At 46.0% G+C, this 15110-nt stretch overlaps 1 protein-coding gene across 1 annotated transcript in view; it reads left to right on the top strand.

Annotated features, from left to right (window-relative positions):
* The window catches only part of LOC119962245 (kinesin-like protein KIF28P), a 125020-nt gene that overhangs the window by 33300 nt on the left and 76610 nt on the right, over positions 1–15110 (top strand). The window contains exons 6-8 of the mRNA XM_038790235.1: positions 2031–2246; positions 9945–10099; positions 10310–10421. Coding sequence (XP_038646163.1) covers positions 2031–2246; positions 9945–10099; positions 10310–10421 — 483 coding nt within the window. The remainder of the gene's footprint in view (positions 1–2030; positions 2247–9944; positions 10100–10309; positions 10422–15110) is intronic.

Raw genomic sequence — 15110 nt, 5'->3', positions numbered from 1 at the left:
CCCAACACTAAGGGCAATTTATCATGGCCAATCCACCTAACCTGCACATCTTTGGACTGTGGGAGGAAACCGGAGCACCCGGAGGAAACCCACGCACACACGGGGAGGATGTGCAGACTCCGCACAGACAGTGACCCAAGCCGGAATCGAACCTGGGACCCTGGAGCTGTGAAGCGATTGTGCTATCCACAATGCTACCATGCTGCCCTAATCTCATAAAACATAACAAATCAAACAGTGGATTCTCCGCTGCCTGCCGCTGGGAGCGTGTTTCCCGATCTGTCGGAGATCCAAGCGTCAGCCTAAAAATGTTTCAGTGCTCTGGTAACCCCCCCCCCCCCCCCCCCCCCCCCCCCCCCCCACACCCCACCGGCAGCTGCAGCGAGTTACACTCCTCACAACAGAGGGAGGATGCAAATGGAGCATGAATTGGTGCAAGAATTTTCAATTGTGGCCGTGACACGGTGGGCCCCATGGTGAGCCCAGGGGGTCAGTGCATAATGGAGGTTCCCCCAAAAATCCATCAGCAGGCCCCTCTTCACCTCCACAATGCAAATCCTGACCCCCGCCTGACAACCCCCCCAGCCACCCCTAGACCCCCAACAGAGATCGGGGGGATCAGACCTCCATTAGAGACCCCTGCTTAAAAGCTGGAGAAGTCCACGTAGTAAGGTGAACGATTGTGGTGATAACCACTGTAGATATGCATACTTGCAGTAGGGGGATGTATTGCTGTACCTGTAATACAGGTTCCTCCGATAAGCCCCTGCCGGCTAGCTCCGCCCACAGGGAGCTTGTGTATAAATATGCGTGTGAGTCACTCAGACTCTAGTCTTCAGTTGCAGCCGGAGGAATAGCATCTCACAGCAATAAAGCCTCGATTGAACTTGTCTCTCGTCTTTGACTATAATTGTTAGCGCCACAAAGATCATTGCATTTTCACTTACCCTTTCCAAACATCTGCTACCTGTTTAAAGCAGCAGCGGTTACAAGTGTCAGAGATTTCCTCCAAAACCCAGTATGGTTCAAAAGGCTTGAAATCCCTTTACAACTTTTAAAATACAAATCATCCATTCAATTTTACACAGCAATACTTTGGCATTGATTGACAATTTTATTACTACAGAGACAGTTGCTTGGTGGATTATTGTTATATTTTCCTCATAACAGTTGAATGCATCTGCCCTGCTCTGATGCGAACCACAATGTTTAAGCTTCTCACCACATCAAAAGCAGCTAAGTGTTTCTGCTGCAAAAAAGAAGTCAACGCACTTAGCTGCTTTTGAAAGCAGATGAGGAGCTGTCAAAGGACTGCAAGCCCTTTGAAGGGTCTGTGTTGGGGGTCTGATTGGGGGTTATGATAGGGGGTTGGGACAGTGGGCTGATGGGTGGCCTGATGGTGGGGTCTGATAGGGGATATAATGTGGGGTTCTGATGTAGTTGCCTGATGGGAGGTCTGATAGGGGGACTGGGAGGTCTCTGATTGGGGGGTCTGATGGAAGGTCTGGGGGATATGGTGGGGGGAGGGGTCAAGCCACCCTAATATGTACCTGCTGTGGGGGGTGACTCATTATTCTTGTGGTGGGGTGGGGAGGATACCCCTACTTCTCAGGAGGGGGGCAGGATTTGCATTGTGGGGGGTAGGAGGCCTGTTGCCAGACCTCAGTATTGGGCTGCCCGCTGAAAATGACGGCCATATACCGGGATTCCAACAAAAACCTGTGAGCTCTCCTCCATGCAAAACTCTGCATGGGAAAGAAGCGGGGATTGCACCTTGCCAGCAGAGAGATGGAGCGAGTCTCCGCTGGTCGGAGCGCTTAGTCTCCAGAGTGGGGAATTCAGCCCCAATCTCTCAGCTGTTATTATTTGCCCATACCAACAAAAATTCTAATGAATCAGTATTGGGTTACTTCAAATGATTGGACACTGGTTGCTGCCTAACACTTGCAAACTGTTTTATGTTTTGTAACTGAATACATTCTATTGCTGTCCATGTTAATAATTAAATAATTTTTGCTTTGAAGGTTCAGGACCTCCTGTCAAAGTATCGAAAACTTAATGGCCTCCGTGTGCGGGAAGGCCGACATGGTTTTTATGTTGAGCACCTTAAGTCTGTGCCTTGCAGCAGTTTTAAGCAACTTGAGGTGTTGCTGGATCAAGGAATTCGGAACAGAAGTGTTGCATTAACCAATTGGAACACCACCAGCAGCAGATCCCACATGGTGATCAGTATCCATTTTCAACAGGTACAAGGTGCAGTCCTATTGAACTAGTGAGGAACATGGGAACATTTTAATAACTAAGGTGTTAGGCTCGCTCTCAGTCGAAATCCATCCCATGGTACCACTCCTAATGAACATAACATGACATTTGCTATAATGGGAACACTTTTGATAAAACATCAAATCTTATAATATAGAATCAGGTAAATTTTTCATTGCATTGAGAATTTATTTATACACAATTCACTAAATTAGGTAAGTTGAATGTGTTATTCACTTTGGAAGCGTGAGGTGATTCACTTGGAAAGAATAACAGGAATGAGGAATATTTGGCTAATGGTAAAATTCTTGGTAGTGTGGATGAGCAGAGGGATCTCGGTGTCCATGTACATAGATCCCTGAAAGTTGCCACCCAGGTTGATAGGGTTGTGAAGAAGGCCTATGGTGTGATGGGTTTTATTGGTAGAGGGATTGAGTTCCGGAGCCATGAGGTCATGTTGCAGTTGTACAAAACTCTAGTACGGCCGCATTTGGAGTATTGCGTACAGTTCTGGTCGCCTCATTATAGGAAGGACGTGGAAGCTTTGGAACGGGTGCAGAGGAGATTTACCAGGATGTTGCCTGGTATGGAGGGAAAATCTTATGAGGAAAGGCTGATGGACTTGAGGTTGTATTCATTAGAGAGAAGAAGGTTAAGAGGTGACCTAATAGAGGCATACAAAATGATCAGAGGGTTAGATAGGGTGGACAGCGAGAGCCTTCTCCTGCGGATGGAGGTGGCTAGCACGAGGGGACATAGCCTTAAATTGAGGGGTAATAGATATAGGACAGAGGTCAGAGGTGGGTTTTTTACGCAAAGAGTGGTGAGGCCGTGGAATGCCCTACCTGCAACAGTAGTGAACTCGCCAACATTGAGGGCATTTAAAAGTTTATTGGATAAGCATATGGATGATAAGGGCATAGTGTAGGTTAGATGGCCTTTAGTTTTTTTCCATGTTGGTGCAACATCGAGGGCCGAAGGGCCTGTACTGCGCTGTATCGTTCTATGTTCTATGTTCTATGTTATTAAGCATTATCATATATTTAGCGAATGCAGATCTTCAAAGCCAAGCAATAGTCTCCTCATTAGTTAAATTAATTGCCACTTAGTTTGTAGAGGGGTCACTCCTCATAATGTTCAGCATTGTTTGTGTCTTTCCACAAGCGCAAGAAGAGTTTGTGCTGAGGGCCCCAACTGTGGAGATTGGTTTCACTAGGGTCCTGGCCTGTCCTGAGTCTGCTTGTCACTTTCGCCATGCCAGTTTAAAGCCTCCCATTTGACTGGTAGGGTTTGTCACAAGGAACGTGGAAGTGAATTTTCACGGTTGCCACTCTTTGATCCAAAGGGTTTCAGCTGTTGGAACTTGCCCAGGATGGGGGCTTCTTGTGGGACGCTGAGATGGGAGGTGGGCAATAGGTGGGTTCAGCAGGTCACCATGGAGGGGGTAAGTGAGGTTCAGCACAAATGGTTTCAACCAGCTTGTTGGTTTTGGCTAGTCAGCAGGATGTGTGGGGGTGCAATGTTTGCAAGGACATGAAGCCAGCAGGGTGCTGAGCGGAGAGTTCCAGTTATGATGGGCATTGTTGCATCCAGCTGAACGTGTGCCCTTTGTCAGATAGGTGCAGAGTCTTGTGACAGCAGCATCCCACATAGATCCAGCAATTTTTGTCATTATATTGTTTCTCGTTTTGACATTTGCTGCTCTTTTCTTCAGACGTTACCGGAAGAATCATAGGGTTTAAAGTGCAGAAGGAGGCCATTCTGCCCATTGAGTCTGCACAGGCCCTTGGAAAGAGCACCCTACTTAATCCCACACCTCCACCCTATCCCCGTAACCCAGTATCCCCACCTATCCTTTTTGGACACTAAGGGGAAATTTATCACGGCCAATCCACCTAACCTGCACATCTTTGGACTGTGGGAGGAAACCGGAACACCCGGAGGAAACCCACGCAGACACGGAGAGAACGTGCAGACTCCGTGCAGACAGTGACCCAAGCCGGGGAATTAAACCTGGGACCCTGGAGTTGTGAAGCAACAGTGATAACCACTGTGCTACCGTGCCACCCAGAGTCCTATCTAGAGTAACTCCCATATATTCAGGATTGGGATTATGCTTTAGTCACTGGCCATCCATTTAGATATGCAATTCTTCTTTGGCATTGGCATTGTGGAGGCATGTACTGGTTTTGTTTTAGAGGAATTCAGTGTGAGACACCACATGCTGCAGTAGTCTGTCAACTTTGTAACATATTCATTAAGGATCTGGTTCAGATGCAGAAGGATGGAACTTGGATGGCACGATTATTAAATATAATGATAGACAATTTAACAAGTTAAGTGCATAATACTGCCTCTTAACTGTATAAAGTTCCAAAGGAAAAGCTTTGTCTGGTAAACAAGAGCTTTGAACCAAATTTTCACCCAAAATTATTGCTTTTAATAATATTAAATTGAGAGAAATAATGCTAAATCTGTATTGAACTTTGGTTATACCACGCTTCGATTGCTACTGGTCGCCAAATGATAAGATAAAGAGATACTATAGAGGGTGCAGAGATTTAAAGTATGATATCAGTAATGTGTGGATGTACGTATTGGTATTTTATTTCAGTGTACCTTCTCACACACCCTTCTTTCCCTTTGGGAATAGTGTGGGAAGGATTCCCGAGCTTATTATCATCTGTTGAATTGCATTATGAATGCTCCTTCCAAGTCCTCATATTGGACTAGACCACAGTTTCTGGTCCAGAGGTAGGGATGCTCCCACTGTGCCACAAGATGGGGATTTGATTGACAGGCTGGATCTCTTTTCTCTTGGAAAAAGCAGTCTGGGCAGTGACATAATAACGGTATTATATATGATGAAAGGTTTTGATAGAGTGCTTGCGGGGAGAATGTTCCCTCTTGTGGGGAAGAGCAGAGCTATAGGTCATCAATATAAAATAGTCACCGAAAAAATGCAATGAGGAATTCAGGAGAAATTTCTTCACTCAAATTATGGTAAGAATGTGAAACTTTCTACCACAGGAATTCAGTGGTGGCTCATGGATAAATGGGACTTGCATGACTCTCTTGTCAGGTTTGCCTGCATCCTCATGGGGGAGGTAGTATTCCCTAGCTGTCAGGCACTCAGTGCCCGATAGAGGAACCTGACATCCGGAAGGTAGGTGGCTGCTACTGAAAGCCACCCCTCTGCCCTTCCCTTTGACTCCCCAGCCCAACCTTTCTGGTGATCCCCTCCTCACGACCCCCATCCTACCCTCACACACCTGTGTCCTGGGATCCAGGGTTGACATGGTTCCCAACAATGGAGGCCGGCAGCTCACATGGACAGGATCCCCCCCCCCCCCCCCCCCCCCAAGCCGGAGACCTGGTGCTGGCCAATTAAGTGCCTGACGGACATTTATTGTATCGGCCTCCCCCTTGGAAGTGTTGTGGTGTTCCCATTGTTCCACAACCGATGGGTGAATTCCCTGTCATTGGAACAAACTCCAGCCCAATGTTTCATGGGCACTGGTGGCCCTCAGGTATCTTGTTTACTAGATTGACCCGGAATGAGTGGGTTGTTTTATGAAGACAGAAAGTTTAACAAAATGAGCTTGTTCCCACTGGAGGTCAGAAGAGTGAGGGATGACATGATTGAAGTGGATAGGATCCTGAATGGTATTGACAAGGTGGATGCGGACAGAATATTTCCTCTTGTGGGTGAGCCCCAGAACTAGAGGTCAGGAGAATTTATTTTCTCTCCGTGGGTTGTGCAGCTTTGGAACTCTCTACCTCAGAAGGCAGTGGAGGCGGAATCACTGAATATTTTAAAGGTAAAGTTAGATAGACTTTTGTTATGCAAGGGAATCAAAGATTATCTGGGATCATAGAATCCCTACAGTGCAGAAGGAAGCCACTCGGCCCTTTAAGTCTGACTCTCTGAAACAGCATTTTACCTAGGCCCACATCCCCAACCTAATCCCAGAAACCCGGTTACCACACCTAACCTTTTGGACACTAATCCCACCGAACCTTTCAGACACTAGCCACCTGGAGGAAACCAACACAGACACAGGGAGAATGTACAAACTCCGCACAGACACTCACCCGAGGCTGGAATTGAACCCGGGTCCCTGAAGCTGTGAGGCAGCAGTGCTAACCACTGTGCCACCATGCCGCCCTGATGGGAATGTAGAAATCGAAACACAAACAGACCAGCCTTATGGACCAGGCTTGAATGGTTTGCCTCTGCTCCTATTTCATATAACTCAATAGTGAACATTGGTATTCTATTCGACCATGGAAAATGCCAAAGTTGAGCTCAAATTTCTCCACTCCTAACTTAATTCCAGAAAGGCTGCTGAATAGCAATCAAGAGCATGAGTTTTGAATTTTCCTTACTTGCCCAGAATCTAATCTCATGTTCTGTACATCTTTAGAGCTAAAGTATAACATTTTGAGGAATGGCCCCAGATCTATCATTTTCTTGTACCCATATAAAATAATCCAGGAAAGATCACATAATTGGTGATCAAAGAAAATTAAATGAAATTTGAGGGAAAGGTGTGAGAGTTCAGCATGTATCTGATGGCCTTTAATAAAAATTTTATGAGTGTCCAAAGACTGAAAAATGAAGATACAAGCGATCATGACAGGAAGGGCACTTCAAATTTTAACAATTCACTCTTTGAAAGCTGAGAAACCCTGAAAACTAGCGGCTGTACTCGAGACATGCATTACATTCTTAGATGTAGATTGAGAATGGAAATCCTTTGCATACTGAGCTTTCTTAATGCATTTGGCAATATGTATAAATCTGTATTGGATTTTCCATTATACTGGATCTCCAGGCTAAGTATATGTGAAACTCCAAATTCAAAACAGTCAATTTCTATCAACTCAGCAATGTATATCACACAATATTTTATCAGGGATAGTAAAGACTGCACAACAAAATGTAGTAGGCATTTTTTATAGTGTACTTATAATTACAATGAAAAATATTCAAAGCTGTGAATGGTTTCTAACTTTTTGCAATCCTTAAACTGCTGACAGTTCCAAATGATAATCTCCCTGAATTGGCTATTCTTTACAATTTTTCATCTCCAAATATGTGCGACTGAAGCCCACAAAACTCATGTGGCAATAAAGCTAGTCATATATTAGGAATGACCTTTCTTCGATAACGTGACACAGCCTTGGGCCTCTCTTGCCTTGGATTTCCGCATCCTCTTTCCTGACTGTTATCGCCTCTGGAAGCCCCTCAAAACCACTCACATTTTGCTGGAAACCATTGGCTTCCCGGTTGGCAGCCTGATGCCACCCACAAACCCGTTGCCTCCTCATCATTCATATCAGTTTCCATTCCACAGAATGTAAACGAGACCCGACTATTCCAATCAACTGGGCCTCAGGCCAAGTTCCCGCCCAAGGGTGAAAATAGAGCCCGTACACTATGGTGTCTTCTTTTTCATATTTCCTGCAGCAAAGGTTACTTTTTAGGATCCTGCAATTTCTCTTTGATGTCAGTAGTGATTGCTACTGCCCCTTGGGATCCAACAGGAACCCAGAGGTCATTGGAGTGACTCAGAGTGCATTCTGATCATGAGGATGTAAATGGCCTTTTCAGCAAAGGTTTTTATTCCCTTACCTCCTACCATATGTGAAAGTTACTTTGGAATCGCTAAACAGAAGTCTAGCTTTAGAACTGGAATTGTGTCCTTGATCACATGAATATAACAATTAACAGAGATTTTTTAAAAAATAAGCCTTCAAGCGCAGCTAACCAACATACATTACAATTTACATTACACATTTGTGTCAATTAAGTTCAGTGAATAATGTTGCCTGTGCCACAAATGGTTTGGTTTCATTAAATTAGTTCAACTCTATGTATGTATGACATGTATCCAGATGCCTTTGTTTCATAATGTTGTCATTGCAGAGTTCTCTAATATCGTGTACTACATGTGGGTGAGTAGGATGATTGGTCGATTGATACCATCAGTGCTGAAGATTATCAAAAGATGATCTCATTTGATCACGGTCATTGAATACAGGACCCAGTGTTTGCAATTGGAAACAGTGTTTGCATTAAAGGAGAACCCAAAGAAAGTGACAGAGTGGCATGATGGAAAGAGGGGTAGTCCATGCCAAGAACAGGATCCATTATAAGGGAAATAGCAATGGGATATTTAGAGGATCACAAACAATCAATCAGAGTCAATGTGTTTTTATGAAAGGGAAATTGTGTTTGCCAAATTTATTAGAGTTCTTTGAAGATGTGACAAGGAGGCTGGATAAAAGGGTACCTGTGGATGTATTATAGTCAGACCTTCGTGGAGAAGGTGGGACGGTCGAGTAGGGGAAGGTCCCAATTCAGCAGATCCTGTCCCCTTTAAAAAGGCCTATTTTTGTTCCAGGTAGGCAGGAGTAGGTTGGTGTCAGTCCTGCCACCTCTGGAGGTAGGTCTGGGTGGCAGCAGAAGTGGGTGTATGATGAAGCTGGCAGGCTGGAAGACAAGCCTCTCCTTATTGAGGCATTGGTTCAGTTGTAATGGTGAATGTCAGTTCCTCAAAACCTCTCCTCTCATATGCCCCCTCATAAACCCCTACCCCTTCCATGCCGGTCACGCTCATGCATTCTCCATATCCAATCTTCCAGTCTCCACTTTCTACAGAGCCGTTGGCAAATCTAGCATGTCTTTGAAATATGAGTCTTGCATTGTGAGGATCGGTATTGGCTGCATGTGTATTGTTAACAGCAAGTATTTTCTTTCAGGTGTATTCCCATGGTATGGAAAAGAGATGTTTTATAGCAGAAAGTTAGCACTTTAATACAACCGGAAGATAAGAGGTGACTTTGTAACGACATGAGCCCCACCTTAATTTACCCAACAGAAGTATGAAAAGGCTTGATCATGGAAACTGATCGTGTCTCTTGCCAGAGTTGTTGGGCATCCCACCACCAGCATTATGTACTTCAAAATATAATCGTTCCCCACAGGTGGTATAAACAACAGTACTACCTGGTCCTTCAATGGTTAATAACGCTGATTTATACCTCTGCGTTGGTTGTCCATCAGGTTAGTGGCCTTAGCTGTCTAGAGCCAAGACATTGTTGTCCTGTGCCACAAAGCAAGTGAATTATCCACTATTGACTCCATTATTTATATCTGAAGGTATTGATTGTCAACAGCAAGGATTTTTCATGTTCGTAATTTATTCCATATCCACGTTAAATTAGAATCTTGTCAGTCAATGCATTATTGAGAAGCAATATATTTTCCAGGATCAGTGAATAATGCAGTCACGTGGCCATTATCACAGCTCTGAACCACAGTTTGTCGCACTTTCTAATTCTATCAGACCTTTAGAATTCAACAAAATGATGCACATGAAAGATATTAACCAGAAATTCAATTTCTATCATTCCCCTTGTTGGAGGGTTGCTTAAGTATTGAAATAAACATTTTTCAGGAAAGTGAGTTAAATGTTTCCCATTTCTATCCTGACATTGACAACTGCAATGGGGCTTTCACCAGCATTTTCATCTTGCCTTTTACATCTTTCACCTTATTTTTCAGTATTTCTGTGCCCACAATTCTTCGCATGTCTGTTGGATGCACTCAATTTGGCAGTTACCTGGACACTAGTTTGATAAGGAAACAAATAACAGTTTAGTATTCATAACAGGTGGTTACAGACCAATTCACAATGAAGCATTCGGAGATTAACCTGGTGGATTTGGCTGGCAGTGAAAGGCAACAAAGTGCGGGAGTTGCTTCTGACAGATTCAATGAAGCACGAGCAATAAATCTCAGTCTAACAACTCTTGGAAATGTTATTAGGTGAGCTTAACCCCGATCTGACCTTTCTTCAAAAAAATAAATGAAACCTATATTGTAACTGGAGTTCAGCGAGCAGTTTTAATATTTATGCTGGTTCTTGCACTGGCAATTCTTTATACTAAACAAAATCAGTGTGACCAAACCTTGATGTCTTTTATATACCTGTTGTTAAAGTGGGAAACTGCTTACTGTTCATTACATATTGTGCAGTTCCCTATCGGACAAGGCTGTGGGCAAGAGAGTTCAGTACATTCCATATCGTAACTCTGTACTTACCAGATTGCTTAGCACCGCACTAGGAGGGAACAGCAAGACCATTATGGTGAGTTTTGATGACTTGATTGAAGCGTCTAATAACTTCTCTCACCTCAGGGAGGTCAAAAATGATCTTCACCTCTTTCAGCTACTTTTTCCAAAATTATATCTAACTACACTTGGGTGAAACAATGGGAAGGGCAGTTAGTATATTTATGTTTCCAACGCCAGTGCAGCTCAGTGACGAATGCATTTTGTAACACCTGGCTCCTGCTGTCTAGTTATTAGAGGGACTGCAAATTTTGTTGAATTGTTATATAATAAATGCAATAAAGATATCTATCCATTTATCAATATATCACACTCATAGGCTACTTGGCGCTTTTACCCATACCTGTTATATTCAGAATCTGAGGTGAGGAGTAATAAGTTAGCCAATTTATTCAACTTACGAAGAAGAAGACTTTGCAATCAATCCCAAATTCTTACCATGTCATGACTGGAATGTCACTGAGTTCTACAAGATACCAAATCTGCAAACCATGCAGCCTAGTCCACTTAACTGTGTAAAGAGGAACATTGCTGCTAAGCGTCTGAGTGTTCCCCAGTCACTAAGTGTGACCCTTGAGCCGTACAGACTTGTAATGTGGCCACTCTGTCCTTCATTGGCTCTTCTATGTCGCAGCAGTGGCTATGAGCTATAACTAGCCATAGGGATTGGAAAATTAATTCTTGACTGATCTCCAGTGGTGGCTGACAAAACCTAGTTTGTGTGAACACCAGATAATAACCAAAACAGGCTTGGTTGTTGTCCTCAATTTACAGTACTGACACTCCTACAGGGGAGGGGCTTCCATAGCCACAAGCTGTAATGTTGATAGGAAGTCAGCTGATCTCCTGGACAAATGACACAAATGGGAAAATTTCATTTGTTTAGGTTTTTTCTCTTGGAGTTTTACGTCCACTAAACGTACCACAGAAGAGCTCCCGTGGGATTCCCACATCTCACTGTTTAGTTCGGCACATTAAGAAAATGAAAAAAAAACACAAGATAGTTGTTGCATGTTCCACGAAAGAGAGGCACAAAACAAACACAGAAAGTAAATGCTATGCTCCCAGTGTGTTTCAGTAAATATTTAAGTGAGTAAAAAATGTTTCACAATCTATTTAGATGGTGGAAAGTAAGCAGCTAAACCCCCAAATAAATGACAATGGATTGAAATTGCTATTTCAAAAATTATGGCCCTAAAATTATGATGTGGATTGATAGGTATGAACATTTAATGCATTCATTTCAAATTCCTTTTATGGCTCTTTTAGCATTGGCATTAACCTTTCAAAACAAATGGATTAACGCATCCCTACAATAGCAGGAAAAGGGAATTTCAAATGCATAAAGCTTTTATACCTATTACCGCACTTCATAATTTCAAGGACTATGATTTTAAATAGGATCCGATCTCATATAACTGATCTTATAGGTTAATACTCCTATTTGCAGCAGTGAAATTGGTTTATGCTTTAGTAAATATTTAAAGGATAACATCTTCATGAAAAGTGGCTGACAACATTCCTCATTTGGTTCAAAACACATGAAGAGATGTAACTCACACTGAAATGGATCATTGTAGTACTTGTGTATGACATGATTGCAAATGTGAGCTTAATTCTTCTCCCTGCCCAAGCAATAAAATGTCTGCTAACGATTCAAGCCCCAACCGCAGTGATTTCACCATTTTGAATTTAGAAGAGTTCAATTCCATCTGTTAAAGATGAAGGATTTTTCATCTCCACACTCACCAGTCTGGCCGCTGTGTGCAGTGGCAAAACTCCTTGTCCTGTCGGTTGGCTTGCTAGTCAGAAACTCAACTGCATAGAGCATTGACGGTAGCTCTCCCATAACTGCAGAGCACTGCTCTGATATGCTGAAGTGCAAATACTGCAGCCCATTTCACTGAAACGCGGGGATTGTGACAAGTATTTACAAAAGGGGACTGGACGCTATGGGTGCAGATGGGGAGCGGGAGGCTCCAGAAACACTGAAAAACAATTGAAAACTGTTGGGCTTGCTGGGGGGTGGCTCCCTGGGTGGGCCGGAGAATCGCCGCTCGCCCGTTACAAACGGCGTGCGGTGATTCTCCCAGCGGCCAGCCGTGACTCTCGCTGCGCCGGTTTGGGGGGGGGTGGAAGAATCGCGTGCGGGTGCCGGGACAGCGTGGCGGGACTCGCTCGGCGCCCCGGCGTGGGGGGGAGGGGGGGGGGGGAGAATTCCGCCCCACATGTCCCTTCTCCCGCGGGATCCTCATCCGACGGTGCCGGCACACCTCCCATGAGAACATCACAGAGAAGAGCTCTGAGGACACCACCGTATTCATGCACAGCTGTCATCCCCACCCTCCACCAGCACAGAGACACACACCTTGATGGGCGACAGTAGTGGACAGGCCTCTGGGGAACATTCTGGTGAATACCACACAGTTGCTGATGTACATCAGGTGGAGGCAGGAACTTCCAGGCGAGACAGCAGTCGAATGTTTGCTGGATCTCAGGACACAGCTGGGTCCCAGTCAGATGCTGAGCATTTGGACCAGGTTTACCAGAGCTGATGCAGACGATAGGGTGCGACCAAGAGATTCAGAGGGGGATGTCAGTGACACCCCAGCAGGTCCGTAGACGATTGGAGGAGTCCCAGATGAGGGCACAGGAGCTGGTGCTGGCAATGGGTGGCACCGAGGCCAACATTGCTAGGATGGCGACTGCAGTGGTGAGCCTGGGGTGTGACATCGGCAGCACGAGTGGTAGTGTTTAAGGTGTAGCTCAGTTGGTGACGGCCATGGCTGAGCACCCCCAGTCGCTGGGGGACCTGACCCAGTACTGAGTGGACCTTGATGAGGCACTGCGGGGCATATACCAGTCTCAGGTGGCCATTGCCAAGCCTTCCGGAGTACTTCCCAATTGCTGGGGGTGGTGTTCCAGTCTTGTGTGGGCATAGACGAGGTGCTGTGGGGCATGTCTTAGTCTCAGGTGGGCACAGTCAAGGTGCTGCGGAGCTTGTCCCAGTCACTGAGGAGCATCGCCGAGGGCATCAACACGATGGTCCAGCCATCGGGGAGCCACCACGGCTGGAAGAGCCAGATGATGCAGGGGCATCCGGGGCTCGAACCAGCTACCCCTCTGTCCTGAGGTGAACCCCAGGGCCTTATGGGCACCGTTTGGGAGGATGGGTGCTGGGTGCCAACCCGGAGCCACCCTATAGAGTGGAGACGGGGCCCACCAGCTCACCCGGGAACCACCCCCCCTGACAACAACGTGTCTCGGAGTCAGCACCCGGAACAGGGTGGCACAGCAGGGCATGTGCCGCCGGCAAGTGCACTGGGGCCCTCCGGCCCCAGAGCCCTCAGAGGGCACCCACCAGGGACATCAAAGGCCAAGGGCATTTAAGAAGGTTGCCGTTTCAGTTGGTAAGGGCATGCTTTCGATATCTTGTGATACATATGGCACAGAGCTGGGCCTAGCTGTTAAGCTGATGGAGGGAATAAAGGAAGGCTTTGGGTGGTGTGATGTGTTGCCTTTGGCGTTGGCTGGGAGGGTCCAAACAGTAAAAGTGATGGTGTTGCTGGGCGGCATGGTGGTGCAGCGGTTTGCACAGCTGCCTCATGGCGCCGAGGACTCGGATTAGATCCCGACCCCGGGTCACTGTCCGTGTGGAGTTTGCACATTCTCCCCGTGTTTGTCACCCCCACAACCCAAAGATTGGCCACGCAAATTGCCCCTTAATTGGAAAAATTAAAAGCAAAGGGCTGGATTCTCCTGCCCCACCCGCAGCAAGAATATCTGGGGCGAGCCACGTACAATGGAGAACTCCATTGACCTTTGGCGGGATTATCTGGGGGGTGGGGGCTGCTACCGCTGCCGGATCTGCAGAATAATTATTGGGCAGCGAACATAGCTATGGTACAGAGGTGGACAGTGGAGGAGATGTCAGCATGGGGAGGCTTTGTGTACAGGGACCAGTCTGGGGGGTATTATTGGCACCTCTCCCATTCTCGCAGCCATGTAATCCACGAGACCGGTGGTCGTATCAGCGTTGAGGATGTGGAATCAATGTCAGCAGCACTGTAGGATGGAAGGCATGTCCCTGTGGCCATCGATTTGTGGTAACCACAGGGTTGTTCCAGTGGGGCTTTGGGTGTGGGGGCGGTTCGGGAATATTTCCAGGACCTGTTCATGGGGGTTAAGTTCACGGAGCTAGAGGAGTTTGAGGAGGTGTACTTGCTGCCGAAGGGGAATGGGTTCAGGTATCTGCAGGTGAGGGACTTTGTGAGGAAGGAGTTGGGTTCATTCCTGCAGCTGCCGCCTCCAGCGCTACAGTACAAGCTTCTGTCCGAGGATGAGGTAGGCGAGGGGAAGGTGTCAGATGTATACGGGGAACTGCTGGAGTGGGAGGGCTCCCCGGTTGAGGAAGTCCGGCGCAAGTGGGAGGAGGATTTGGAAGGGACGATACAAGCCGGGGCGTAGAGTGAGGCTCTGCGAAGGATAAACCCATCTGCATTGTGTGCAAGACTGAGTTTAAGGTGATAAAATTTAAGGTGGTGCTTAGGGCTCATATGATGAGGTCCAGAATGAGTTTTTTCCAGGGGTGAAAGATAGGCGTGGATGGTGTGCAGGAGACCTGTAACCATGTCCATATGTTTTGGGCATGTCCAAGGTTGAAGGGGTTCTGGAAAGAGTTTGGCAACTCAATGTCAAAGATTTT

Source organism: Scyliorhinus canicula, chromosome 2, assembly GCF_902713615.1.
Source record: "Scyliorhinus canicula chromosome 2, sScyCan1.1, whole genome shotgun sequence".
Lineage (NCBI taxonomy): Eukaryota > Metazoa > Chordata > Chondrichthyes > Carcharhiniformes > Scyliorhinidae > Scyliorhinus > Scyliorhinus canicula.
The sequence above is the reverse complement of the archived record's forward strand: the minus strand, read 5'-3'. Positions and strand labels throughout refer to the sequence as shown.